Source organism: Cydia strobilella, chromosome 1 (genome assembly GCF_947568885.1).
Source record: "Cydia strobilella chromosome 1, ilCydStro3.1, whole genome shotgun sequence".
Taxonomy (NCBI): Eukaryota; Metazoa; Arthropoda; class Insecta; order Lepidoptera; family Tortricidae; genus Cydia; species Cydia strobilella.
The window spans coordinates 3,204,568-3,232,242 of record NC_086041.1 but is presented as its reverse complement, the minus strand read 5'-3'; the positions used below and the strand labels follow the sequence as shown (position 1 = coordinate 3,232,242).

Genomic DNA, 27,675 nt, shown 5'->3' with positions numbered 1-27,675 from the left:
TATATAAGCTTCTACATGTATGTAGATAAGACCACTTTTTCTAACCAGCCTTCTGTAAAACATTAAATTAAGATATCAGATTCTCTGCTTTCATTTGGTCGCCATTACCTCCAACGCTGAATATAATGGTGACCCCTAGTTTAAATCGCGGTTAATCTCAGTACTTTAAAGCGAATCGCTAGTAAATTTAGTAAAATTTGCGAGCCGGTACGTCGAGGAATCGCCGCGTATCCTGATTTAGGCCGGGAGAGCAACGTTACCACGTAGGCAGCAACCGCGTGGGGCTCCGCCGACCTGAAGAAGCTGAAGAGGTGACTAGGAGGCGACCACACCACTCGATCGAGCGGCCTGAGCCAACGCGACAGGCGCCGACCGAGCCACCAAAGCGGGACCACGTGCGTGGCACCGCAGCCGCAGCAGGGAACGGCTACCGCAAGTACCAAAGGGACCACGTGGGTGGTACCACACCAGAGGCAGAAGGAGCGCCCAAGCGAGGGCAATCACCAAGCTACGCCACGCGCACGAGCATCAATCGAGAAGGCAAGTGAGCTGGCATTCCCTAACCTATCTACCAAATCTCCCTACCAAATTTAATTGTAATCGATTTATTTCCTACAAATTGTAAATTGTAATCGTTCTTAATCATGTTAGAAACTTCCAAAAACACTCTAGAAGAGTTAGAAATTAGGCAGTTAAAAAATAGACGAGGTGTCTGTAAGCGAAAATTAACTGTATTTAATAAATTTATAGAAAGAATCGACTCAAGTGCATTGACGGCCGAAATAATTGTAGACATAAGCTTAAGACTAGAACAATTACCAAAGTTATACAATGATTTCTCTGAGATACAGGACCGGATCGAGACACTGTGCAGCGACGAAGGGGACATCGAAGCCCACGAGGCCGAGCGTATGTCATTTGAGGACACATTTTACCGACTTAGCGCTAAGGGCAAGCTGCTGGCGAAGGTAGATACCGATTCAACACCAAATGACCATAGTCCGCAAGCCCCGCCGCAGCAACCCCTCGGTGAGTCGATAAAATATCCCGAAATTAGCCTCCCTAGCTTCGACGGAGACCTAACACAGTGGCTGCAATTTCGAGACACATTTGATGCCCTAGTCAACCAAGCTAGCTTAGCACCGATCGTAAAATATAAGTACCTACGCAGTTGTTTACAAGACGGCGCACTTGAGGTAATTAGTTCGCTCGATTTCTCCGAGGACGCGTACATGCTCGCGTGGCAGATGCTTTGTGAACGTTATAATAATCCTAAACGTTTAGTCACCAACCACATGCGAGCCTTGTTCGACGTGGAACCGGTACCGTCAACTCCTTCGGGTCTAAGAGGTCTGTGCGATAATATTTCCAAACATTTGAGATCTTTGCGCTCATTAAATGTACCTACCGAAAATTGGGATCTCGCAATTATTCACATGTTAGTTAAAAAGTTAGACAGTCGATTGCAATCAAAGTGGGAAAACAGTGTTGATTTGAGAAAATTGCCTTCGTTGCAGGATTTCAAAACCTTCCTAAAGAACCGAGCTGACCGGCTGGAAGCGACCAGCCCAGCAGTACCATCGGACGCACCCAGCACTTCCAAGAAGGCCATGGTAACCACGTCCGAACCTATCAAGGTAACCTCCAAACAGTTTAAATGTAACCAGTGTCCGTATTGTTCGAGTACGCATTATATTAATCAGTGTCCAAAGTTTAGTGCATTAAACGTTATCGCGCGCATCCGAGCCGTGAATAAATTACGATTATGCTTTAATTGTTTGTCCGGAACGCATGTCTTAACAAACTGCAGGGCCAGTACATGTCGAGTATGTAAGGGCAAGCATCATACGTTACTACACAAACCAAATACCAACACTCATGTAGGTAGTAACCCCGTACCAACGCGATTACCAATATCAACGTTAATCGACGAACAACCGAGTTCTAGTCAAATCGAGACTACCTTGTCGAATAACACTTTAATCGAAAAACAAATAAACAATGCGCGAAATAGGTCAGTTTTCCTTACAACAGCCCAAGTGCTCGTTAGGGATAAGCATAACAATGTGCATAAAATGAAGGCATTTTTAGACAATGGCTCGCAAGAAAATTTCATTACCGAAAACGCGGCCAAAAAGTTACAATTAAACAAGGAACAACTTGCCTTAAATGTCATAGGTTTCAATGAAAAAGTGTCTAGCCTTTTAGAATCGTGTGACGTAACATTGCATTCCTTAGACGGAACCTTTACAACGAATTTGTCCTGTTTTATTACGCCTATAATTTGTACTACCAACATTTTAATACCAAACGTGCAACGTTGGCACATTCCGTCGCGTTATAAATTAGCTGATGACGAGTTTAACTTAGCTCAAGATGTAGATTTGCTTATCGGTGGGGAGATATTCTTTGATTTACTTCTTACCGGTAAATACAAGCTCGGGCCCGGATTACCGGTTCTGAGACGCTCGCGATTAGGATGGATAGTCACGGGTTCCGTACAAAAAAAAACCGAGTCTGCCATTCAATGTAAAGTTACAGTAGAAACTCAATTAAAAAAGTTTTGGGAAATAGAGGAGGGTTCCGCACCAAATTTACCCTATGATGAAAAACAATGTGAGGATATATTTCTGAAAACTCACACTCACAACTCTGAGGGTAATTTCGAAATAGAACTTCCATTAAAGCAGCCACCTACCAAGTTAGGTCAATCTAGGCACATAGCATATCGGAGGTTCAAAACATTAGAATCCAAGTTCGAGCGGAACCCCGAATTTAAAGATAAATATGTGAATTTCATGCGCGAGTTCGAACAAGCTGGCCATATGATTCAATTACAAGATAATTATGATGGCCCATGTAATTTTCTACCCCACCAAGCTGTTTTTCGCGACTCCCCCTCAACCCCTATTCGAATTGTTTTCGACTGCTCATGCAGAACTGATAACGGCATTTCTTTGAATGATATCCAATACAAAGGCTCAATAATACAGGACGAACTCATAAATATACTTCTACGATTCCGAAAATACCAATATGTTATTAACGCTGACATACAAAAAATGTACAGATGTATTTATGTTAAACCAAATCAACAATACCTACAATGCATATTTTGGCGGGAAAATACTCACCAACGACTCCAAATTTATATGCTGACCACATTAAGTTTCGGCTTAAAGTCAGCACCACATATTGCAACCAGATGTTTGTTACAATTGTCAAACGAAAACCAACACACATTTCCAGCAGCTGCAGAGGCCATAGCGAACCAGTTCTACATGGACGATTTTATCGCCGGCGGCGACGACGAGAATCAGGTAGCTGAAACAGCATCACAGGTGAACGAGATCCTGCGGGGAGCCAACTTCACGCTGCGGAAATGGAAGTCCAATTCCGAAGTCATCATAAAACGGGTGAGCGAAACACACACACACCAAAACACACACACAACCGAATTTGGAGATAAAACACATAAGGTCCTGGGTTTAGCGTGGTCTAGTGACTCAGATGAGCTTATGTATACCATTAAAGAAAACCAAATTTCACACCCAATCACCAAAAGAAAGGTACTAGGGGTAATTTCGTCCATTTTCGACCCCCTAGGCTTGACGGGACCAGTAATTGTAGTAGCCAAAATATTTATTCAAAAATTATTTAAGGCTCAATTAGATTGGGATACCGAATTAACACAAGACTTGATCCAAGAATGGAACACATTCTATCGAGACTTGTTTTTATTAAACCAATTGAAAATTTCGAGATGTACAGTCATACCCAATTATGTAACGATACAAATTCATGGGTTCTGTGACAGTAGCATTAAAGCCTATGGCGCTGCCATCTATATACGATCAAGCGATAGAGTAGGAAACGTACAAGTTCACCTACTTTACTCAAAATCAAAAATAAGTCCAATACAACCCCAAACTATTCCAAATTTGGAACTTTGTTCCAGTTTACTGCTCGCGACACATGTCGACAAAATAAAACGAGCATTAAAATGTGACGTTTCCGGAATCAACCTGTGGTCAGATTCAAAAATAACATTATGTTGGATAAAAAATAGTAACCCTAAATTAACTTGTTTTGTTAGTAACAGAGTCACAAAAGTATTATCACTTACAAGCAAGCACGAGTGGTCATGGGTCCGCTCGGAGGATAACCCCGCCGACCTTTTGTCCCGAGGGGTAGCACCAGGCAAGCTGGAAACCAACCAGTTATGGTGGTCTGGGCCGGCGTGGTTGACCCAAAGTCCGGACACATGGCCGACCCACGATTCTGAGTCACTAAATCATGCACCCGAGGCCGAGAGCGACGTAAACATAACTCTCACCTTGGCTATTAGCACAGAATCTAACGACACGATACAATATCTTTTCCACAGGTGGTCAAGCGATAAAACACTTATTCATGTATTAGCATACATACTTCGATTTATATATAATACAAAAAATAAAACTCGAACAATTAATCCAAATAATAAATTATCAGGACCATTGTCCGTAGAAGAATTAAAAAAATCGGATCACGCATTAATTAGACATGCACAAATGGAATCATTCCCACACGAATATAAATTATTGCAAAACAATAAACCGGTTCTTAACAAATCAAAAATATTATCTTTACACCCATTCATGAAGGACGGACTCGTTCGCGTAGGCGGACGAATCGGTCTTTCGCATTATGCATATGAAAAAAAACATCCTTTAATATTAAGTCACGAGCACGCGCTTACCAAACTACTGATGGCAAACGCACATATACGTACTCTGCACGCTGGCCCTCAGTTATTACTTTCAACTATTCGCGAGCGCATCTGGCCAACAAAAGGTAGGATGTTAGCCTCGAAAATTGTAAATAAATGCGTTCCGTGTTTTAGAGCAAATCCAAAGACTACTAACCCTATAATGGGAAACTTACCCCCCTCAAGGGTAAATCCTTCCCCCCCCTTTGCTATCACGGGTATCGATTATGGAGGACCTTATAACATTAGAGATAGGACAGGGCGTGGTTACAAGGTCTCTAAGTGCTATATAGCAGTGTTTATTTGTTTTGCAACAAAGGCAATTCATCTCGAATTAATTACAGGGCTCGAGTCAGCCAATTTCCTGGCGGCGCTGCGACGATTCATCGCCAGGAGAGGTAAACCGAAGGAGTTGGTGAGTGACAATTCAACAACCTTTCATGGGGCTAGTAACGAGCTAAAAGATTTACAAAAATACCTACAGGACAGCTCGAGCGAGCTAGTATCTCATTGCGCAGACGAGGGCATAAAATGGAGTTTTATTCCTGTCTATACACCTCATATGGGGTCCCTATGGGAATCTAGTATAAAACTTACCAAATATCATTTAAAAAGAGTGTTAGGGTTATCTTTGTTAACTTACGAACAATTTGTATCAATCCTATATCAGGTAGAATCTATGGTAAATTCTAGGCCACTATGTCCCTTACCTAGTTCAAATCCTGACTATCCTGTCCTTACGCCAGCTCACTTTTTAATTGGAAAAGCACCAAATTCACTTCCGGACGAAGATTATAACCATGTACCAAAGAACCGATTAACTCACTATCAACTTTTGCAACAAATCACGCAGGACTTCTGGCGGCGCTGGTCACGTGACTACATCGGAACGCTGCAGGAACGCACGAAGTGGAGGAGCGCGCGCGGCCCAAGCCTCGCAGTCGACACCGTCGTCCTGGTACGAGACGAGCGTCTGCCGCCCTGCCGGTGGAGGCTGGGCAAGATCGTCGCGACGCAGCCGGGCCGGGATGGCGTCACCAGGGTGGCCGTCATCCGAACCGCCAGAGGGGACATCCAACGCGCGTTCAATAACATTTGTCCATTACCTACTTCGGGTGAAGTCATATAAGTAGTAAATACCTACCAACAGTACCAACCTAATGTAAAGTTCAAATAATTATAACTAAGTGTCTAATAAGTATAATTAAGTACCTAAATTACCTTACTTACCTAGTACCTATGTACATAATTAGAATACCTACTCCCTATTTAAAATAAAAATCATTTCCTATTGTTGTTTCATTTATAAGAATGGGCACAGATCTAATTAAAATTTAAGTAATTACCTAACTATAACTCGTAACAAAGAACTCTGCCCATCCTTACTGATAGGTAAAATGTATAAAGCCTATTCTTTGAAATACCTAATGTTACTCATAAAACGTTAACTATTTCAAGGGGTGGCAAAATGTTAAGACCTATCTTAACAAGTAGCAGATAAGTAGGTATTAGCATACCTAAGTACCTACTTACCTAATCTAGACAGATTAAGTCTCTCAATCGTCCTATGATATGTAAAGGTGACATCTACCGAAACTATTGTGTACTAGTTTAAGTGCTCAATAAGCTGTTAGCTATGTCAATGTATGTAATAGCTATAACTCCCTTTTTGAAGAACCCCATACTGTAGCTTTTCGGGAAAACCTCGGGAGCTCATTCCACAGCCGAAGCGTCCGCGGGAGGAAATTCCTCAAACCGCACAGTACGCAATGCTATGCAAACAAGAATAAATATGTAAGAATCACAGGCTTTAATCTGATTGAACCAAACTAAACCTATCGTAAATTTTAGGAATAGGTTGCCAAGCGGCGCCCACAGGAATGCTGAAACCAGAAATTAGTAGTAGAAAGTTTCCAAAATTGCAAATTTTCTATGGAAATTTTCGGGAACATCTCATACATATGAGAATTGCAATTTTCCATTTTTAAAATGAAAATTTCCTTTGTTTTCTGTAAAATTTTCCTGAAATCCCAAAACTCCACAACTTCCACATCTGTACCTACAAGGACGTATTGGTTTATATTAAAATGTTACAATTGTTTTTAATTTATTATTATTATTTATTTTTGACATTGTATGATTTGTTATTTGGAGATTTTGACGTGACTAATTTTTTTATTTATTTTTATTTAATACAATTCTGGTTAAACGGCATTACAGCAAACACCAAATATTTTGTTATAGATTTATGTACCATTGTATATAACTACTAAACTATAATACTTATTAATTGTAATTGAATTATTTGCTTTGTATCCGAAAATCGGTATACAATAAGTAATTGCTTATGTACTCTTTTACATTAACTATGAACATTGTACTGAGAAATAAAACTATGAAAACGGATTATATCGCGTATATATATCTTTACTTGAAAATAGTTGTATTGTATAACTAGCCTTATGAACCGATTTTGCATGTACAACCAGCCTTAAAGTTTATAGTCTATGATGTTTCATTATTTTTAGTATGTGGGTATTTTTGCACTTTGTAGTTTTTCCTCAGTTTACCACGAACGCTGTAAAGAGTTCGAAACGTCGGGATGTATTATAAATTCAATATACGCGATATAATCCGAAGCGCTGGTGGCCTAGCGGTAAGAAGCGCTGGTGGCCTAGCGGTAAGAGCGTGCGACTTTCAATCCGGAGGTCGCGGGTTCAAACCCCCGGCTCGTACCAATGAGTTTTTCAGAACTTATGTACGGAATATCATTTGATATTTATACCAGTCGCTTTTCTGTGAAGGAAAACATCGTGAGGAAACCGGACTAATCCTAACAAGGCCTAGTTTCCCCCTCTGGGTTGGAAGGTCAGATGGCAATCGCTTTCGTAAAAACTAGTGCCTACGCCAATTCTTAGGATTAGTTGTCAAGCGGACCCGAGGCTCCCATGAGCCGTGGCAAAATGCCGGGATAACGCAAGATAAGATGATGATGATGATACGCGATATAATCCGTTTTCATAGTTTTATTTCATGAGTAACTATCGCGGTAACCGAAGACAATATTATTGTACTGAGAGATAAATAAACTAGTGTGGAAAGTGGAAATCTACGTGGAACCATAAAAGTAGACACAAATTTTAGTGTAATAAATGCGTCACTAGACGAGCTGTCATCGAGCTATTTTGAGGTCATTAGCCCGATTGTAGATATATTTAAGCCTTATCTAGTTTTCACGTCTGCAAATGATGGATTAGGTACTTTTCAGGTTACCTGTAGTGCCACGAAAAGGGGTCAAAATTGACAAATACTGTACCTACGTGATCTAGCTTAGGCATTTCCTTTCTGTCATATATTATCACTACACATAGTATAAAACAAAGTCGCTCTCCGCTGTCTGTATGTATGTCTGTCCCTATGTATGCTCAGATCTTTACAAATACGCAACGGATTTTGATGCGGTTTTTTTAATAGATAGAGTGATTCAAGAGGAAGGTTTATATGTATAATTTGTGAAGGTTTTGTGTAAATCAGTTTAACTACCCGTGCGAAGCCGAGGCAGTCATAGAAATGGATGATCGATGAGCGAAAGCCAAAGACTGCACTAGATAGGTATTTCAATTGTGACGTTTTCAACCAAAAGGTACCACATTGTCGCTTGTCGATAAGGTTGATTTCAAATTGAAGCTATATGGAAATAGCGCCTTATTGACAACCGACAATAAGTACCCTTTTGGATGAAAATGGCACAATTATTGACTATGCAAGACTGTGGAGGCATTTGGCGCCTATGAACTACATCAGTTATTGGACAATTCAGTCGCTTAACTTCAAACTCGGGTAAATCCATCTGTCAGATATTGCGATTTTGGTATTTAGAAATAGCTATTTGTTATACAAGGGTGCAAAGTTGTATTTTACCAGCGAGTGTTTCAACACACAAGAAGTAAAATACATTTGCACCCGTGTGTAACACAAAACTTTTCCCCTCACTATAACGAGGAAAGTGCAACATCCACAGGCGTTAGATCATCTTCATCACTGGAATCACTTATTTTTGTACGATATTATAACAGAAAACACTGGAAATTCTGATTTTTACGTGAGCCGGTGAGAAGTGCTTTTAAGTTAAAATTTTGTTGACAATGTTGACATTTCTGTTCTGACGATGAAATGTCAACGATGCGTTTTGAAATTGCATCGACTCAACTTGTGCGTTCAGAATTATATTTAACATCATTATAAAAAATCTAACGTTTCTTATGGAATTTTAAGGTTTATTAACTTACTTTTAATTATTAAATTAACTGACTTAAAATTATTAAATAAAGCTAAATTTGGTATTTTTTATAAGATTCTCCAACCATTTATTTAATGATAATTAATATCGAACGAACCATTATTATGAGCGTTTTACGTTTTGTTATCTGTCAAGCTACTTAAACATGCTCCATTCAAGGTCAAATTACTTTCCCCACTAGTGGATAAAATGCGTTTTTCCCCGCATGTTTTAAAGGATAAAAGACGGCTTTCCGAACTAGTGAGGGGAAAAGGTAATTGGGTAGATATTTGCTGAGAGGGTCGAATGGATTTCCCCGAGTTTGAAGTTAAGAGACGAAAATATTGTCAGATTACTAAAAATCATGCGCCAAATAACATAAAAATTCGGACTCGCCCACCGAGGGTTCCGTTATTTGTTGTTATAGCGGCAACAGAAATACATCATCTGTGAAAATGTCAACTGTCAAGCTATCACGGTTCATGAGATACAGCCTGGTGACAGACAGACGGACAGTGGGGTCTTAGTAATAGGGTCCCGTTTTTACCCTTTGGGTACGGAACCCTAATAAAAACGGCTTCGTTTCGTGCCACACCGTTGCTTAACCCTTTTACCGACAAAGATAGCCATAGAAGCGCACGGTTACAGTTTAATATGAACATTCATGCATTCCAATCCGGGCAACATCATTATTTTGACATTTGTGACTGCAATGTCGCGCTATAATACTGCAGCAAGACATTGGTGCAGTTTGAATCCGAGCAGTCATTAACAGTTATTTGAGCAACAAGAGAGGAAAGTTAGTTTTTCTTGCGAGTGTTTATTTTGAGTCCCGAGAAAACGAAAGATTCTAAGTTAGAATCTTGAGCGTAGCGAGGGACTCAAAAACAGGAGATGTAAAAATTGTAAAATAACTTTGCTCTCGCGTTGCACACATAATTTTTCACCTCAGTAGTGAGAACATATATTTCGAATTACACAGAATAATACAGAACAAAAAAAAAAGTAATGAAAGTATGAAGTGGCAGTTCATGGCCTTCACTAAATTAAAAAGCTTCTTTGTTTCACACCCTGGAGCGAGGAAAGTCGCACTTTCTTCTCTCCCTGGAGTGAGGAAAGTCGCACTTTCTTCTCTCCCTGGAGTGAGGAAAGTCGCACTTTCCTCACTCCAGGGAGTGAAGAAAGTAGGGTTGTTCGAGCTGCTGAGGTGAATAAAACATTGACATACCATTTACTTAGCAAGCTGTATGACAAAAAAAAACGGCCAAGTGCGAGTTCCGTACCTTTTAGTATTTGTTGTTATAGCGGCAACAGAAAATACATCAACTGAAATAAATGTCATATTCGAAAATAATTTAATTTGTTTATTAGAGAAAATACATCATCTGTGAAAATTTTAACTGTCTAGCTATCACGGTTCATGAGATACAGCCTGGTGACAGACAGACAGACGGACAGCGGAGTCTTAGTAATAGGGTCCCGTTTTTACCCTTTGGGTACGGAACCCTAAAAAGTAACGAAGGTGTCACGTCCTCACGTCACTCCGTACGCATACTTATATTGCGCCAAGTACCTTATTTGTTTATTAATTATGTATTTGAAATTTAATTGCACATAAAAGGTAAATAGTACAAAAGGCTGACGATACGGCCTTAAGGCGATTGGCAATATGGTCTTTAAAAGTGTATCTTTGCTCTAGAACTCTATGTAGATCTAGAAATCAACGGTTATTTATTCAAATCGAAGGCTCACAGACTTATACGCCTGAACTGAGCATTGGCCTTGACGGCTTCCAAACTTATTTAATCAGCTGGTTATTTCTCTAGTAATACAAAACCATTTTATTCCACACCCTATGGGAACGATGAAACATCTGATCTAATAAGAAACTTTAAAAACGATCAAGTTGGCATCTTAAATTTCTAATAGATTCTTGTAAATACAAATATCAGACTAGCCCCCGCGCCTACAATAACCTAACTTCGCCATCCGTCCCCAACTTCGCCTATTTTTTAGGGTTCCGTACCTACCCAAATGGTAAAAACGGGACCCTATTACTAAGACTCCTCTGTCCATCTGTCTGTCGGTCACCAGGCTTATGAACCGTGATAGCTAGACAGTTGTCATTTTCACAGATGATGTATTTCTGTTGCCGCTATAACAGCAAATGCTAAAAAGTACGGAACCCTCGCCTCGGTGGGCGAGTCCGACTCGCACTTGTCCGGTTTTTTAATGAGTTATTCTAAAAGTGAATCTCATTTTATTGTTTAATCTATAAACGCCCATGATATCTACGAGTTACAGTGGACTTATGATTTAATGCTAGTTAAGGCGAAGTTATGTACCTACCTACTAAAGGCGAATTTAGGGTACATAATTTTTGCTAATCCTAAGATTAGATTGTGAAATTCGGCCGAGCTTGCCGGGGACTCTTAGGTTAAATTTCCTCCCCCGGACGCGGCTGTGGAATGAGCTCACTGCTGAGATTTTCTCAATATACTACAGTATGGGGTTCTTCAAAAAAGGAGTGATCAGGTTTTTAACACCCATACACCCATGTAATGTAACACCCATGGAGATGCAGGCGTCCATAGGCTACAGTTACCGCTTACCAGCAGGCGGACCGTGTCCTTGTTTACCACCGACGTGGTATAAAAATACTTTTTCACCTCAGCAGCTCGACTACCTACTACTACTTTCGTCACACCAGGGAGTGAAACAAAGTAGCTTTTTAATTTAGTGAAGGCCATGAACTACTACTTAATACTTCGGGGTCTATTACAAATTCAAAATACATTTTAACCTTTAATATGTTCTCACTACTGAGGTGAAAAATTATATGTATCACACGAGAGCAAAGTTATTTTACATCTCGTGTTTTTGAGTCCCTCGCTACGCTCAAGATTCTAACTTAGAATCACTCGCTTCGCTCGTGACTCAATTATAGGATCTTTCGCTTACTCGGGACTCAAAATCAACACTCGCAAGAAAAACCAACTTTCCTCTCTTGTTGCACAAATAACTATTAAAAACACAGGAATATAAACTCACTTTCACTCTGTAGGTACCTATACACACAATTAGGTATTTCTACTAAGTACTTTTAACTGCCATTAACGAATTTAATTTGACCGACAGCGGATCTTAAAAAGTATAATTTGTGCCAAGTACGTTGGTATGTCGAAATGGTTTCATATAAAGTAGAATGCAAGTGTAGGTTGCAATATAGTGGACTTGCAAGCCAAACCTGACAATTATTACACACAAAAATACTTATATTTAGAGAGATTTTAATGTCTCGTACGGGTGTGGTAAAAATGTTGCTGTTTAGTTAGTTCTGTTGGGCATTTTCCGCAAATCGGCAACCATTGTGCCTATTTTGCGTTTTGGTTTCACTCGGTAGCAAAGTTTACTTAAATTGAAATCCTCGCAAAGCTCAAAACTCCACTTTCCGAACCGCTCGCTACGCTCGTAGTTCAATATTGGTACGAGGAGTTAAACAACAACATTGCCCTTGTAAAATAACTTTTCACTATCACTTTTATTGCTCAAGAATTTAAAAATAAGTTCTGTGTGCACTATGATCAAAGATTTAATTTTTGGGTTAAGAACGCACATGATTATTCTTATTACGTGGGCTCTGCCTAGTTAGTTAGGTCAGGTTAGGTAGATGCATTTTCTGTGGTACTAAACTTTCCGTGTTCCTAATTTACGTATTAATTCCTGACATGATACATTTAAACTATGCAATTACCATTTTATGGTTACGCGAGTATAAAGAAATTTTAAAAATCCATACGCTCGGCAGTGTTTCGGCCAAGTCCTTAACAATTTTTTTTAATGATGGCAATTATCTCACCTGTATCAATAGTCCGGTAGGGTCAGCAGTAACCGTACACTTTCGAATGTCCACACACTTAGGTATTCTTCCAAACCACGGTGTTTCCTAACACCGATACTTTCGTACTGTTATCGGATCGGGTTCACTTGTGGTTAGTATCTAACACTGCATTGGCAAAACGAAATCGCACGGGGAAGTAAGTGATACTAGTAACATTTCTCACCGACCACCTAGCTGAAATACACAATATTAACGACACTAACACTTCAACACTAATTAAATATCACAGTGCAAGCGATCCGAACAATCGATTACGACGAATTGTTAAACTCTAAGCCGAAAACTGGCCAACAATTAGCGCGGTGGAAACTTTTTTTTGCAAACTTTTTGCCTGGAGCGTTTCGTAACAGGCCGGCGGACAAGTCATTGCACTGAAATCGGCCCAAATCTGCCACCGTGTGCCAAGTTTGAGAAAAAAAATTTTCACCGCGTCAACTTTTCTCTAACTGCAGCGTTATGCAACGAAACGCCGCTCGAAAGCGCCGCCAAAAATTTTAACCTCAAAAAATTTTTTTGACGGTTCGGTTGCACTGAGGTATTTTTTGTTTGGTTGTCACGTGTTTACCTATTTAATTGGATCGGTAGCGAGTGTGAGCGCGCGTGGGGTCGCCGCATGGCGTGACCGGTCGGGCCGGGGTCTCGCGCGATACTGCCGGTGTGGCGGCTCGGCTATCTGGAGCGGGCGATACAGTTTAAACGTCTTCGGACGTAGAACGTCTCCGTAGCGTCATCCTCAGCTCGCGTAGGGTCAGAATATTCACGACTTCTAACACTTGGACCCATTAGGGCTGAACAGCTCAATGTGAGACCGCTGATTAAACCCCTCAAAACAGCGTGAAGGGTTAGAAGACACTACACTCTACAGTCGTTTAAAAAATTATGCGTCTTTATATCCTCTACGCCACTACTTTCTGGAACGAATGTTAGCTCTGTTGTAGTCGTAGTTTTGGAGTAGTAGTGATAAATCAAAATTAAATACTCGCAATTGCTAACTTAGTTAGTTTCCTATTAGGCTACATTTTTTAGTACAGGGTAGGACTATTATTTAGTTGCTCTGTGAGCTGTAGGTACAGTGTACACCTCACCAACCCCCATGACTTCGCCATTTTGACAAAAATTCCAAAATCTGTATCGACTACCTGCATACATACTACCTTTGGTACATGCATTTCAAAATAAACCATAATATATAAGGTATATATTGTACCTATTCATCGCTAATTCGCTACATTGTGCCCTAATTTAGTTTGGCAAAATTTGGTTTAAAGCACACACTTCAGGTGACCATTTTCTATGATGTAATAGGGTATTTTCCACATGTTGAATTTTATTACTAAATCTAGTTAAATAGATAGAAAATGAGCATTTTATAACAATAAATTGGAAACTTAAAAAATATACTGGTTTAATTAATAAATACAAGACATCAAAGTTAAAAATATAAAAAAAATTAACTTCCAAATAGGAAAAAAATTATGGTACCATTCGATTCCTTACATTTTTTTTTAAATTGTATGGCAACAAGCAACAATATACATAAACGCAATATTTCACCGACAAAATCGGAATTTCCTTGTTTCCACGGCTTCTAACTCTTCTAAGGAATAGCGACGTTACATGCTGACGTCACCATGTAATGTAATTTTGTACGAAGCGTTTCATCAGTAAAGTGCGGGTGCCAGACTTTGACCATCATTTGTGACTTTTGTATTGCTTTAAGACAATGGGTCCCATATAGACATTTGATCCTCAAAACAAACCTGATCGACGGATACCATTCATAAAAAAAATTACAATACCCTATTTGCGGACACTTGACCGATTGCTTCCGCGCCCCTAACGTGAATACAGCCTTTCCTACTTATGAAAAAAAAATAGCGTACTCCCATCTTAAAGCCCGGCAAAACACTCCCCGTAAAGGGTTTATGGCATTTTGGGCCACCCCACACTTTAGAATAGAATAGAATAAGAATAAGATTTTATTCGTAAGCACAAACTCTCCCGAGCGTCTCAACGCAACGTTGGGGCGACTGCGCAGCAACGTCTTTTTTAATACAGTTGCTCAAAAAGTGCTACTTTTCGTGGCTGTTTAGAGTGAGGAAAGTTGGTTTTCGCGAACTAGTGCTTTTTACTTTTCCAATTTTTTAAAATTTTTATTTGTTCCAATTCATGACTACTTATTGATTAGTTTCCTTTAAACGTCGTAATCAACATAAAAACCTACTGTTAATGTAAGAATACGAAAAATATGCATATTTCATATTTCATTACTTACCTCTTCATCATTATAAGTATAACACGTTTATTTTTTAATTTTGAAAAACCGTTCTTAATAAGTTGTCTGAATGGAACGGAACGCCTGTCAAAGAAGAGGCGTATTTTCTTACTGCAAGAATGTTTTAAGTTTCCAAAGGCAACATTCGATATTGTTTTTATAAATATACGATACACAAATAATCGTAAATAACGATATTTAAGTAATAATAGTACAATAACAAAATCTATTCTAGTCGAATAAAAGCTAGAAAAACACCTCTTCATAATGTCAATGTCAATGATGCCACAGAATTAATAATATAAAAAGTTTCGAATTCCATTCCTTAATACTTGTTGCTTTTCTTATTTTTTCGCAACTGTATTAAAAAACGTCGTTCGATACACGTGCGGATATGTCATTCTTCACTCGTCCCGAGTCTTGCCACTCGCCTGCGGCTCGTGGCAAGATATCGCGGTACTCATGCAGTAATGACATACTTTCCGCACTAGCATCGAAATGTACTATTTCCATAGCGCTGACGTGCCTAGACTGTGGGATGGCACTTTTGTGCAAAAATTTGTTTTCTTAAAATTATCACTCAAATAGTGATAAAGGTTCATTTAAACTACGAGAATACACAATTTAAAACTGCTAAGCGTCTTCAGTAGCGTAAAATATTCTAGCAGTAAATTTGAAAGTAGACTGCACTTTATTACGGCACCATATTATGTTTAATGTTCTTTAACAATAACTATTAAATAAAATTAAAAATTAAAAAAGAATTGGCGTAGGCACTAATAGTTTTTACGAAAGCAACTGCTTCCAACCCAGAGGGTAAACTATACCTTATTGGGAATATTTCGGTTTTCTCACGATGTTTTTCCTTCACCGAAAAGCGACTGGTGATATTAATAATGATTATCAAATGGGGTCTCTATTGTTTCCCATATAGTTTAGTCATAATGTATTGTTTGTCCTCATTTCCGTTAGTCATAATTTGGTTTTTCTCAGAAACGCATAACTTTTCAGGATTGCCATAAAACAAACCTAACCTAACCTATCTATACGATAACCTGAGGAAAATCCTGAAAAGTTAACGGTTTCAGAATTATGACTACTGATAATATGACAATCATTACATTATGACTGTCAATAATTATGTCAAACAAAGGGACCCCTATCAAATGATATTTCGTACATACTCATACTTATTTATTCATAATATTTATAAGTTCCGAAAAACTCAATGGTACGAGCCGGGGATTGAACCCGCGACCTCCGGATTGAAAGTCGCACGCTCTTACCGCTAAGCCACCAGCGCTCTCATATAATAATTTAATATGGAATTGAGAATCTAATAAAAAATACCAAATTTAGCTTTATTTAATGATTTTAAGTCGTAAGCCTTAAAATTCCATACGAAACGTTTGTTTTTTTATAATGATGTTAAATATAATTCTGAACGCACAATTTGAGTCGATGCAATTTCAAAACGCATCGTTGACATTTCATACATCAGAAATGTCAACATTGTCAACATTTTTTTACTTAAAACCTTTTCTCATCGACTCGCGTAAAAATACACAACTTCCAGAGTTTTCTGTTATAATATCGTAAAGAAATGAGTGATTCCAGTGATGAAGGTGATCTGCCTGTGGATGTTGCACTTTCCTCGCTATAGTAAGGTGAAAAGTTTTGTGTTACACACGGGCGCAAATGTATTTTACTTCTCGTGTGTTGAAACACTCGCGGGTAAAATACAACTTTGCACCCTTGTATAACAAATAACTATTAAATTATATTGTGCAAAAGTTTGTTTTCTTAAAATTATCACTCAAATAGTGATAAAGGTTCGAAGGCTTAAACTATCGTGAGACATATTTCAAAATATTTAGATAAGTACGGTTTTTACTCACTATTCTTTTTAGTCGCTTTTGGCGACATGTTTCGGCTTCTTTGGGAATCCTTCCTGGAATTTAATTTATAAATTTACCGAAATTGTGAGTTACCTGTACGCTACGTGGTGATCTTCAAGAAGCGGGTATTCAGGGTTCTCAAGGATGGCCAAGGCATGATGAGGCTCCTCCGAATTCCGATGTCGCTTATGTCCATAGGGGACGGTGACTGCTTTCCAGCAGGCGGCTCGTCTGCTCGTTTCTTGACCTTCACATAAAAAATAAATAAATAAAAAATACGTCCAAGTGGGAGTCGGACTCGCGCACCGAGGGTTCCGTACCGTACTTTTTAGCATTTGTTGTTATAGCGGCAACATAAATACATCATCTGTGAAAATTTCAACTGTCTAGCTATCACGGTATATGAGATACAGCCTGGTGACAGACAGACGGACAACCGGACAGCGGAGTCTTAGTAATAGGGTCCCGTTTTTACCCTTTAGATGTGGAACCCTAAAAATGTACGTTTACGCAACTAGTTAAACTAAACCTGTTAGCGTACAGTTACGTTTATTATTTGGCCTGACGTTTCGAATGTGACATGTCTGCCTGTGACCACGGACGTAATGTTACCTACGTTCGAAACGTCAGGCCAAATAATAAACGGTTCAGTTTTATAAATTACGACCCGCCCCGGCTTTGCACGGGTAGTTTACTAATTTACCCAAAACCTTTACAAATTATACACATAAACCGCAACCCGTGTCGATTTAAAACACTCCCTGCGGTCGTGTTTTAATTTATCGCCACTTGTTTCGAATTTCCTGTTTCCCGCACTTGTATCGTAATAGTTATTTACCCTTTAAACTTTCGACATATGCACGAAAAGTGCTCTATTACGCACTAGTGCGAGAAAGTAGCACCATATGTACCGTAAAGAGTATTTATTGTATTGTATTATTTATAACGTTATAAAATCGATTTTTTCATAACTTTATAAAGGTCCGTCTGGCTACTTTTAAAAGCCATACCGTTTTGACACTGTAATAGAAGAAAGCGCTAACTTTTGGACATTTTGTGAGTTGCGATTGCGACAATGAATATAATTTAGAAATTAATAAAAAAAACCGGCCAAGTGCGAGTCGGACTCGCGCACCGAGGGTTCCGTACTTTTTAGTATTTGTTGTTATAGCGGCAACAGAAAATACAGAATTACATCATCTGTGAAAATTTCAACTGTCTAGCTATCATGGTTCATGAGATACAGCCTGGTGACAGACACACAGACGGACAGACGGACAGCGGAGGCTTAGTAATAGGGTCCCGTTTTTACCCTTTGGGTACGGAACCCTAAAAACACTAATTAACACGACTTTTAAACATCTTGTCCTATTTTTGAGTTACAACTGTTTTGCGATTATCTGTCCGAATGCAATAATCTGTATCTAGTAGGCACCAATAAGGTGTAAGTAGGCAATAATTGTAAGTTTTTTAAAAATAAAATTGGCAAACTAATTAGGTACCTAAGTGATAGTCCTCATCGTTTTCGATGACGGCGACCCCAAAAAACATTATGGACGTTGTCTAGCGTGAGCCCTAATGTGGCTGGCCAGGCCGAACTTGTTCTTACTCGTAAATGCTCTATTGCACGCGTGACAATACTACTTATACTACGTCGTGTCGTGTCGTGTCGTCGTGTTTTTATACTACGTCGGTGGCAAACAAGCATACATTTTAACTTCCACCACACCAGCTCGTAAAGGCTTTCTTTATGCTTCCAAAACTGATGAGAAAGTTGCATTAATTTAGATTTCATCTATGATACTTTACTGTTAGTATTTTCCTCACGTTGGTGTGGTGAAAGATGATGTGTTTCACTCGGTAGCAAAGTTTGCTTAACCCTCAGCCTCGTGTCTTAAAAGTTTAAAACCCCCGCAACGTTCAAGATTCCACTCTTCGAACCGCTCGCTACACATGGTTCAATTTTGAAATCTTTCGCCGGAACGCTCATCACAAAAGAATTAAAATTCATAATGTGTCGAGTCGAGATTCCAACTAAGGGAAAGGGGCGGCGACCCTCGCTCTGGTTCTTTCCTCGTCCAAAAGATACCCCTGGCCATTCAGCGAGGTAATGCCGCCAGTATTTTTGGCACATTTGGTCCGGGGGATAATCGGAGTGGGGGGTAATATTGTATTTGTTGTAATTTAGTTTTACTTTTTTGCATTAATTATTTTTATTAATAAAATTGTGTCAGCACCTACAAAAAAAAAAAAAAAAATCGCGACCCTAGGTATGAATCCGTAATCGGGACACATACATACAGCACGGTTGCAGGACGGAACATAATGAGGGCTATCGTTTTTTTGCTCACCAGTTGGCGCCTCTGTTGATGGTGGTCCAAAAGACTATAACAGCTGTCAGTCATTGAAGTGACAAATGACATTTGACATTTCGAACTATGGAAAAGACCACCATCTACACTAGCGACCCTAGCGGCGAATTCATACGCGTTAGCCCTCATTAATTTGCCCGTAACATATATCAAGCAAATCTTGTCAGTAGAAAAAGGTGCAAATTTCAAATTTTCCATGGGACGATAACCCTTCGCGCCTACATTTTTTTTAATTTGCCGCCTTTTTCTACTGACAACATTTGCTTGACCAGCTATATGTATATTTATAAATGATTTTTTTTAGAACGCCATATGAGTTTGAACCATGTTCCTTCACTGATATGTGTTAAAATTGTTAAATTATATCAAACTAGTGACCCGCCCCGGGTTCGCACGGGTAGTTCAACCAATTTACACAAAACCTTAACAAATTGTGTCGTTTTCAAGCAAAAGGTATCACATTGTCGTTTGCCATAAGGACGCTCTGACATGTTTTCCATATAAATAAACAAGCAATTTTCGTCCTTATGGGGAGCGACAATGTGGTACCTTTTGATTGAAAACGTCACAATTATACAAAACCTTCCTCTTGAATAACTATCTATTTAAAAAAACCGCATCAAAATCCGTTGCGTAGTTTTAAAGATCTAAGCATACATGGGACAGACAGACAGCGGAAAGCGACTTTGTTTTATACTATCAAAGAGGATATAATAAGATAGAGCGGTACTGTCATAACAAAATGTGTAACCACTGTAAATTCACTGCCATCTATCGACGTACTTTAAAACTAAAAATAAAGATTTATAAATATGGATAAATGATTTTTTTATTTGCATTAATTATTTTTATATGATTTTGACCCATGTTCTTTCACTGATATTTATGCGTTAAAATTATAAATAACAAACGAAACCGTCAACGCCCTCTATACGAGAGTAGGCCAAAGCTAGTGGCGCCATCTGATCGAGAATCAAATTTTCGTGATTTTCGAGGCACGTTTTTTCCTTAGACTGTATCCATCTATATTATACCCTCATTGATCTATACGGAGTTATATCCTCTTATTATCCTCTTCTTATTATATCCTCTTTGGTATCAATTAGCACGACGGATTGAACAATTACAACTATGTCCCTTGTAAAACAAATAAAGGTTAATTTGTTTGCTTAAGATTATTTGTGTTCAGGTGTAGGTCCTTTTAAATTACTATTAAGAAGTTATATTTTATGATTCAACACTTCAAGTAGTCAACACTTTCGAGAACTTGCAGTAAGTTTTCACGGGAGGCTATTAGCGCTATCTGTCTGCAGTTGATGTACAACACCCGAAGTTTAGTTCTCCCTTCGTCCCAACAGGGTTCGCTTTTACAACTCGAATTTTGTTTCTTTGCAAAATGTATAATAGCTTTCATTTTTGCCAAATTATGTCAAAAACAAGTAAATTATTTTATGTGAATGATTTAGATCTGAGGCCCTCAGAGGGCCTACCGCGAACCACGTTCGACGTGTTGCCTCTCTGCCGCACTTGTAAATTCGTACGTAAGTGTGACAGGGAGGCAACACGTCGAACGTGGTTCGCGGTAGGCCCTCAGGTTTGTAGTGTCTGTAGTGTATTACTATCCCACTCTAATAGTTAGTTATCTCCTGCTCTTATGCCAGAACTGCAAGAAAGATCGTGAGTTGTTTATAATCGATACAATGTTCGACTCGATTATTTTACCGGTTTTTGGTACCACATTGTGTAGCACTAGAGGATTAAAAAAAATCATTCGGTCAATTTAATATACATTCAATTACATTCACTCACATCACAAAATGGCGTCACCGGCGATTCGCAGTTTCTGCGGCGATCTTAACGTCATTTTTTCCTTGTAAGTTGCTTATTACCTGTAAAACCACGAGGTCCACGAGTTTTAAAATTATTTTGATGTAAAAATGTATTAATTGTAATGTTAAAGAAATCACTTCAACTTTTACACCCGATTTTATACCGTACTTCTCCAAAATCTTGTTTTTTTCCCATTACACGTTCATTTTCTGTTAGTAAATTGCTTTTTAAAAACATGAAGGTTAGTAGCCACGATTTACTTGTGTACGAGTTAATATTGCAAATAACAAGCTTAGTCATAATGAATTCGCTTTACAACGACGCCATATGTAATTTTATACCTACCCTTCTAAATTCAAATTGTTTCAGATCGGAACCCACGATGGCGTCTTCCATTGCGACGAAGTCCTGGCGTGCTTCATGCTCAAACAGCTGCCGCAGTACAAGGACGCCGAGATCGTGCGCACCAGAGACCTGGAGAAGCTGAAGACTTGCGACATCGTGGTTGATGTTGGCGCGGTGTTCGACCATGAATCGAAGCGGTACGATCATCATCAGAGAGAATTTAGCGAGACCTTGAGCTCGTTGCGGCCAGAGCTTGGTGATAAGTATAAAATAAAGTAAGTCTTTAGTTTATACAACTTATTTGTTTGTTAAAAAAATTATGCATTGGTATTAATTAAACAAATAATGAATCTAGTTGTAGGTACTTTTCTATTTAATAAGGAAAATTTTTGGCCGAAGGATATGCTAAGGGTTTTTGCGTTTTAAATTTGAAAGATATTTGTTAAATACCTACGTAACTTATGTGTCTTGATATATTCGGATTCGTAAAAACAAGAAGAGTTATTCATGAAAAGAGAAAGATATATATCTTTTATATCTATATCTCCTGTACCCATCCCCATGTTACCCATCTGTATACGTAAGGTTCTGTGCCTGCTCTTTGTGTGCTAAGTTCAGTGTGTGTTTTTATGAAAACTATATTTTTAAATTCTATTTTGTATTTCTTTGTTTCAGATTAAGTTCAGCTGGTCTAGTATACACATATTACGGTGAGGATGTCATCCAAACCATCGCTCCTAAGGAAGTCCCCCTACAATCGGAAGATTTAAGAATCATTTACAAGAAAGTATATGAAATCTTCATCGAAGAAATAGATGCCATTGACAATGGAGTGCCTATGACCAGCGAAGAGCCAAAATACAAGATTAGAACACATTTAAGTGCAAGAGTGGGTCGTTTAAATCCAGAATGGAACTCTAGTGCGACGGTGGACCTAGATGAAGTGTTCAAGAAAGCTATGAAACTTGTTAGTGAAGAGTTCCTTTACACCACCAACTATTTTATATCAGTTTGGCTGCCCGCTAGAGACTATGTCAGGTCTGCGATAGAATCTAGATTTGAGGTTCACAAGTCTGGCCAGATTTTGGAGTTTACAGAGAGGTATAATTTCTTATAAAACTGTTTTATAATTTCAGGTTTAATAATCTTATATCACAGATTATGTCAATTGGATTATAAATTGACAATTCAATATTTTTAGATTATATCCTCTAGCCACCCAAGGGCCTCTAAAAAGGTCTCCCATTCCATTTTATTTTATTTAAATCTTTATTTTGTCATTTGTCTTTGCCAGTTTTGGCATGTGTGCGAGTGGATAAAACAATTTGTTTTGTAATTCGCAAACTGACATTAGGTACACTGTTTCCAAATATTTTACGGCATTAGTTTCTTTACTGAGACTTGCTGCAACACACTGCTTACCAACAGTTTTGCGTGTGTGTGTGTGTGTGCGCGTGTGTGTATGTGTGAATTGAATGCAAGAAAATCAATTTCTGACAGCCACTTCACAATTTCCATCTCTATGCAAGAAAAACCATTTTGACGGTCACTTCAAACCACTGTAGAAAGGTTGGGTTTTTTAGGGTTCCGTACCCAAAGGGTAAAAACGGCACCCTATTACTAAGACTCCGCTGTCCGTCTGTCTGTCACCAGGCTGTATCTCATGAACTATGATAGCTAGACAGTTGAAATTTTCACAGATGATGTATTTCTGTTGCCGCTATAACAACAAATACTAAAACTTGGCTGGTTTTTTTTTTTGTACAATGAAGTGATTTGCTACTACTACTACTTGACATTGATTCATGACTGTGCAAGAATATGCACAGTTTTTTAACAGCCACTTTCCCCGTCGAACAGGTTCCCCTGGAAGGAGCACCTGTTCGACCTGGAGACGGAGATGGGGCTGGGTCAAGAGATCAAGTATGTGCTGTTCAACGACAAACCTAAGTCATGGAGAGTACAGGCTGTGCCCCAGAACCCTACCAGCTTTCTTACCAGGTATGTTACTGATTTTTCACGAAGTGAGCACCTTTGCCTTTAGTTTTGCTTAGCTAAGGCTGTTTTTCCACCAGAGCTGTGCTGAGTGAGGATAGGTAAATAAAGTGATTCTTAACGAACATCCCTCTGCATCCTCGCATTCACTGACAACACAGCCTAAAACCAAAAGCTTGGTCTACAATTGATGCTGTGTTTCATATTTATAATTATAAATAAATGTATAAGTCCCATCGTAACCATAATAAGACTTGTCGTGGGTATAAGACAATGATATATGTGCATAATATAAATACTTATATCCATAGAAAACAGCCATAACTCAAGATGAAATATTTGTGATAATCACAAATAAGTGCCCTTACCAGTATTTGGTCACTACCAACTAGACTTCCCTGTCTCCTGACCATTGTCTGCATCATACTATATCTAACATGTATCTGCGTCTACCAACGCAGAAAATTTAATTTAGCCATGTTTTTAGGGTTCCGTACCCAAAGGGTAAAAACGGGACCCTATTACTAAGACTACGCTGTCTGTCTGTCTGTCCGCCTGTCACCAGGCTGTATCTCATGAACCGTAATAGCTAGACAGTTGTCATTTTCACAGATGATGTATTTCTGTTGCCGCTATAACAGCAAATGCTAAATAGTACGGAACCCTCGCCTCGGTGGGCGAGTCCGACTCGCACTTGTCCGGTTTTTTAATGAGTTATTCTAAAAGTGAATCTCATTTTGTTGTTGAATCTATAAACGCCCATGATATCTACGAGTTACAGTGGACTTATGATTTAATGCTAGTTAAGGCGAAGTTGTGTACCTACCTACTAAAGGCGAATTTAGGGTACATAATTTTTGCCAATCCTAAGATTAGATTTCTTTATTTCACGATGAAAATTACACTACACTATAAAGGGGGGGTCTTGTAAAACGTTTCGATGCGTTATAGGGGCGGGAGGGGGGGATGGGTTTGTATGGGAAGGTGAAATTCGGCCGAGCTTGCCGGGGACTCTTAGGAGGAATTTCCTTTCCCGGACGCGGCTGTGGAATGAGCTCCCTGCCAAGATTTTCTCAATATACTACAGTATGGGGTTTACTAAATTTTCACAGATGATGTATTTCTGTTTCTGCCATAACAACAAATACTAAAAACAGAATAAAATAAATATTGAAGTTGGGCTCGCATACAACAAACGTGATTTGTTTTTCGTTTTTTTGCGTATAAAGAAACACTTAAGTTAATTGTGTACGTATATTTACAGGAAACCTATCCACAAAGACTGGTGGGGCGTCCGCGACGAATTACTCAGCGACGTGGCCGCCATACCTGACTGTATATTCTGCCACAGCACTGGCTTCATTGGCGGGAATGCCACACGTGAGGGCGCGCTTAAAATGGCCGTCGCCAGCTTAGAAGCTTAATTGGGTTATTATACTTGACACACAGATATTATTGTTTTACTCGCGAACAAAACTCTTAGTTTGTGAACTCTTGATTCCTGTCTGGCCGTAATATGGCGTATGGCCGACCCTTTTTATTAAACACTTCACTCTTTTCTAGCAGCCAAAGCACTCCGTGGTAAACTTGGGAAAAAATATAACTATGTAATGCTGAATTATCTTCCAGTATGAAATTTGCAGTCTGACCAACAGCCTAACCGTGCCTTATTCTGATCTATAACCCGAACACTAATTGATATTTTTTATACTTTCTAAAAATAATTACAACATACAAATATAACACTTAAATAAATATTTACAGAACTATGACAAATAAATTTACATACAAAAAGAAATATAATTGGCTATTGTATTGTGACCAGTTACAATAAACACATTGGATATTACGAATTGTTGCTAAAAGTCCTCCTGAGGTCCATTTGATATCTATAATTCCGTATTGGCTTCAAATTGGTACACAGATCAAAATTTGTGACTTTAAATATGTTGTTTTGTGCTTGTGTCTGAAAATGTTCCTCTATCATCAGCCGTTGACTATTCTATCTTGTGTCTTTTGTAAATCTTGTTGACTTAGCTCGTATCATTTCTTTCGGCAGATCTTCGGTCTAAAATATTGGATGTCTGTGATTCTGTAATGAATTTAGTTCAATCTATAAAAGGACAAGTTAGTGAATTTGGGGTAATCGGCTATAATAAAAGGGCAAAAATTGATCTATCATTTGGTCTGTCTATGATAAGGATCCTGACAGAATTTTTTGTCGTCTTTTTTCTTTATTATTTTGGTTTTTTTTTATTGCTTTATGGGATGGGTATTCCTTTTTTGTTTCTTTGTTGGTTTGAATCAGAATCATTCAGTCTTTTGGTTAAAATTCCATGTTACTGCTAAGTGAGGTAGACAAGTTCAATGTTTGATATTAGAAGTTGTCGATCCAATTTGTGGTTTAAAAAATTATTCACTGGATTGGTTTTTCGAATATGTTATGTTTTAGTCAATAATTATATAAAATTAAATGAATTTTTTTATTTGAAACAACAAGCAATGTCGCAAATCTTTTAGTCTTGATCATTAATATCAACGAAAACTGTTGATAATTTATTGTTGCTTTATATTTTTGTTTGGTTGGTTGTTGGTTTTGTGTCATTTTTCGGTCGCTGTCAGCTGGGGTAGGGGAATAACACTAGTTTAGTATTCAATTATTAGACTTAGTGACTCTAGGTGGGTTGCTTGTTGCTAATATGGTTTGTTGTTATTATTTGATCGTTGATTTGGTACATTATTCATAAAATTAATAAGAAGAATACAATTATTGACAATATGTAACTAAATATACAGTAAAAATATACACAAAGCCCAATGGACAGTTGGAGGAGGGCTATGCCTTACGGCACACCGAACTGAGAGATATGTTATAATATTGGTAATTATAAAATAATCAACTGTAATTCATAGACTTCGCCTCCTTGTGTGTGTTCTACCGCTTGTACAATGGGCTGTGCTCTGAAGAATTGTTTGACATGATGCCAACGGCCGCTTTCTATCACCGCACCGCTCGCCATCGGCAGGGTGTTCATCCTCACACCCTAGCACCTAAATGGTCGCGTACTGTGCGGTTTAAGAGGAATTTCCTCCCGCGTACGCTTCGGCTGTGGAATGAGCTCCCTGCCGAGGTTTTCCCGAGGGGCTACAGTATGGGGTTCTTCAAAAAAGGAGTGTACAGGTTTTTAAAGGGTCGGCAACGCGCGTGTAATATCTCCGGTGTTGCAGGCGTTCATAGGCTGCGGTGACTGCTTACCATCAGGCGGGCCGTATGCTTGATTGCCACCGACGTGGTATAAAAAAAAAAAAAAAAAAATATTGTTTGGAATAAATGGCTTTATTATTATTATAATAATATATACAAATAGTGTCTGGTGAGCCCCAAACTAGGCCGAGCCTGTATCTTGGAATTCTTGGCACTCTCGAATAAAAGTATGTGACAGTTAAAATATGGTATGACTATAACATAAAATGAACAATTTATTTTCCGTCGTATCTAATATAAAGTTTAGCGGTATCATTAAATTTCATATTGGAAGATAAGAACGCAGAAAGAAACAAACGAAACAAAATCACTAAAATAAAAATGCAAGCTTGAGGTCTTGGAAATTTCAAATCATGCCATTTAATTCAATATGTGGCGAAAACCCTATTTTATTTAGGACGACAAACATCTAAAATATTTTAATAAAAAAGTTTTTACTAATTTTATTGAGTTGGATAAATAATAAAGGCAATCAGTCTATAATTTTGGGTTCGGCGAAAATGTTATGACAGCAGTTTTTGCACTTGTCTAAAACAAGTGCAAGAACTTGAAAGGAAAGAACTAAGAACAACTCTTAACTGCACTACCAGTGAGAAATATTCGTCGTTGTTGCTTCTATTGTTTATTTCCCCTCTAAACGTCGCTTCGCTTTTAATAATATTTTTAAAAATACTTTTTTTTACAAAAAGGCAAAAATAAAACAGTCGAAATGCCATTATGGTATGGTATTTCACTTTACAGTACATATGGTGCTACTTTCTCGCA

The 27,675-nt window shown here is 38.6% G+C and overlaps 3 protein-coding genes across 18 annotated transcripts in view; 2 read left to right on the top strand and 1 right to left on the bottom strand.

The window, feature by feature from the left end:
* LOC134752944 (fibroblast growth factor 22) overlaps positions 1–13,749 on the bottom strand; it is a 251,025-nt gene extending 237,276 nt beyond the window's left edge. For both annotated transcript variants that reach the window (XM_063688743.1, XM_063688803.1), the window contains exons 1-2: positions 13,496–13,749; positions 12,889–13,104 (exon numbers count right to left, since the gene is read on the bottom strand). The gene's annotated coding sequence lies outside the window, so the exon portion shown is untranslated. The remainder of the gene's footprint in view (positions 1–12,888; positions 13,105–13,495) is intronic.
* LOC134744552 (uncharacterized) lies at positions 111–6,038 on the top strand. Of its 15 annotated transcripts, none has more exons than XM_063679218.1 (4): positions 111–1,029; positions 1,518–1,637; positions 5,095–5,165; positions 5,604–6,038. In XM_063679218.1, the coding sequence occupies exons 1-4, from the start codon at positions 991–993 to the stop codon at positions 5,881–5,883; spliced, it is 510 nt and encodes a 169-aa protein (XP_063535288.1). In that variant the 5' UTR covers positions 111–990; the 3' UTR covers positions 5,884–6,038. The 15 variants fall into 15 exon arrangements, 14 of the variants coding, with proteins under 14 accessions (XP_063535288.1, XP_063534881.1, XP_063534494.1 ...); XM_063679364.1 differs by lacking the exon at positions 111–1,029 and adding an exon at positions 1,040–1,350 and having other exon boundaries at positions 1,518–3,416; XM_063678811.1 differs by having other exon boundaries at positions 127–1,029; positions 3,250–6,038.
* A 7,605-nt stretch (positions 13,750–21,354) lies between the features above and the next one.
* LOC134744465 (MYG1 exonuclease) lies at positions 21,355–25,093 on the top strand. The gene is made up of 5 exons (XM_063678318.1): positions 21,355–21,546; positions 21,675–21,925; positions 22,326–22,751; positions 23,511–23,651; positions 24,910–25,093. Exons 1-5 carry the CDS (start codon positions 21,427–21,429, stop codon positions 25,067–25,069), a joined length of 1,098 nt encoding a protein of 365 aa, XP_063534388.1. The 5' UTR covers positions 21,355–21,426; the 3' UTR covers positions 25,070–25,093.
* The last annotated feature ends 2,582 nt before the right edge of the window (positions 25,094–27,675 follow it).

Excerpts from the sequence above, each read along its gene's own strand:
- LOC134744552 (XM_063678424.1), top strand. The coding sequence starts at position 991 with ATGACCATAGTCCGCAAGCCCCGCCGCAGCAACCCCTCG. Across the intron at positions 1,030-1,517 it reads CCCGCCGCAGCAACCCCTCG|GATTTCAAAACCTTCCTAAA; the intron begins GTGAGTCGATAA and ends CCTTCGTTGCAG.
- LOC134744465 (XM_063678318.1), top strand. The coding sequence starts at position 21,427 with ATGTTAAAGAAATCACTTCAACTTTTACACCCGATTTTATACCGTACT. Across the intron at positions 21,926-22,325 it reads GGTGATAAGTATAAAATAAA|ATTAAGTTCAGCTGGTCTAG; the intron begins GTAAGTCTTTAG and ends TCTTTGTTTCAG. Across the intron at positions 23,652-24,909 it reads CCTACCAGCTTTCTTACCAG|GAAACCTATCCACAAAGACT; the intron begins GTATGTTACTGA and ends GTATATTTACAG.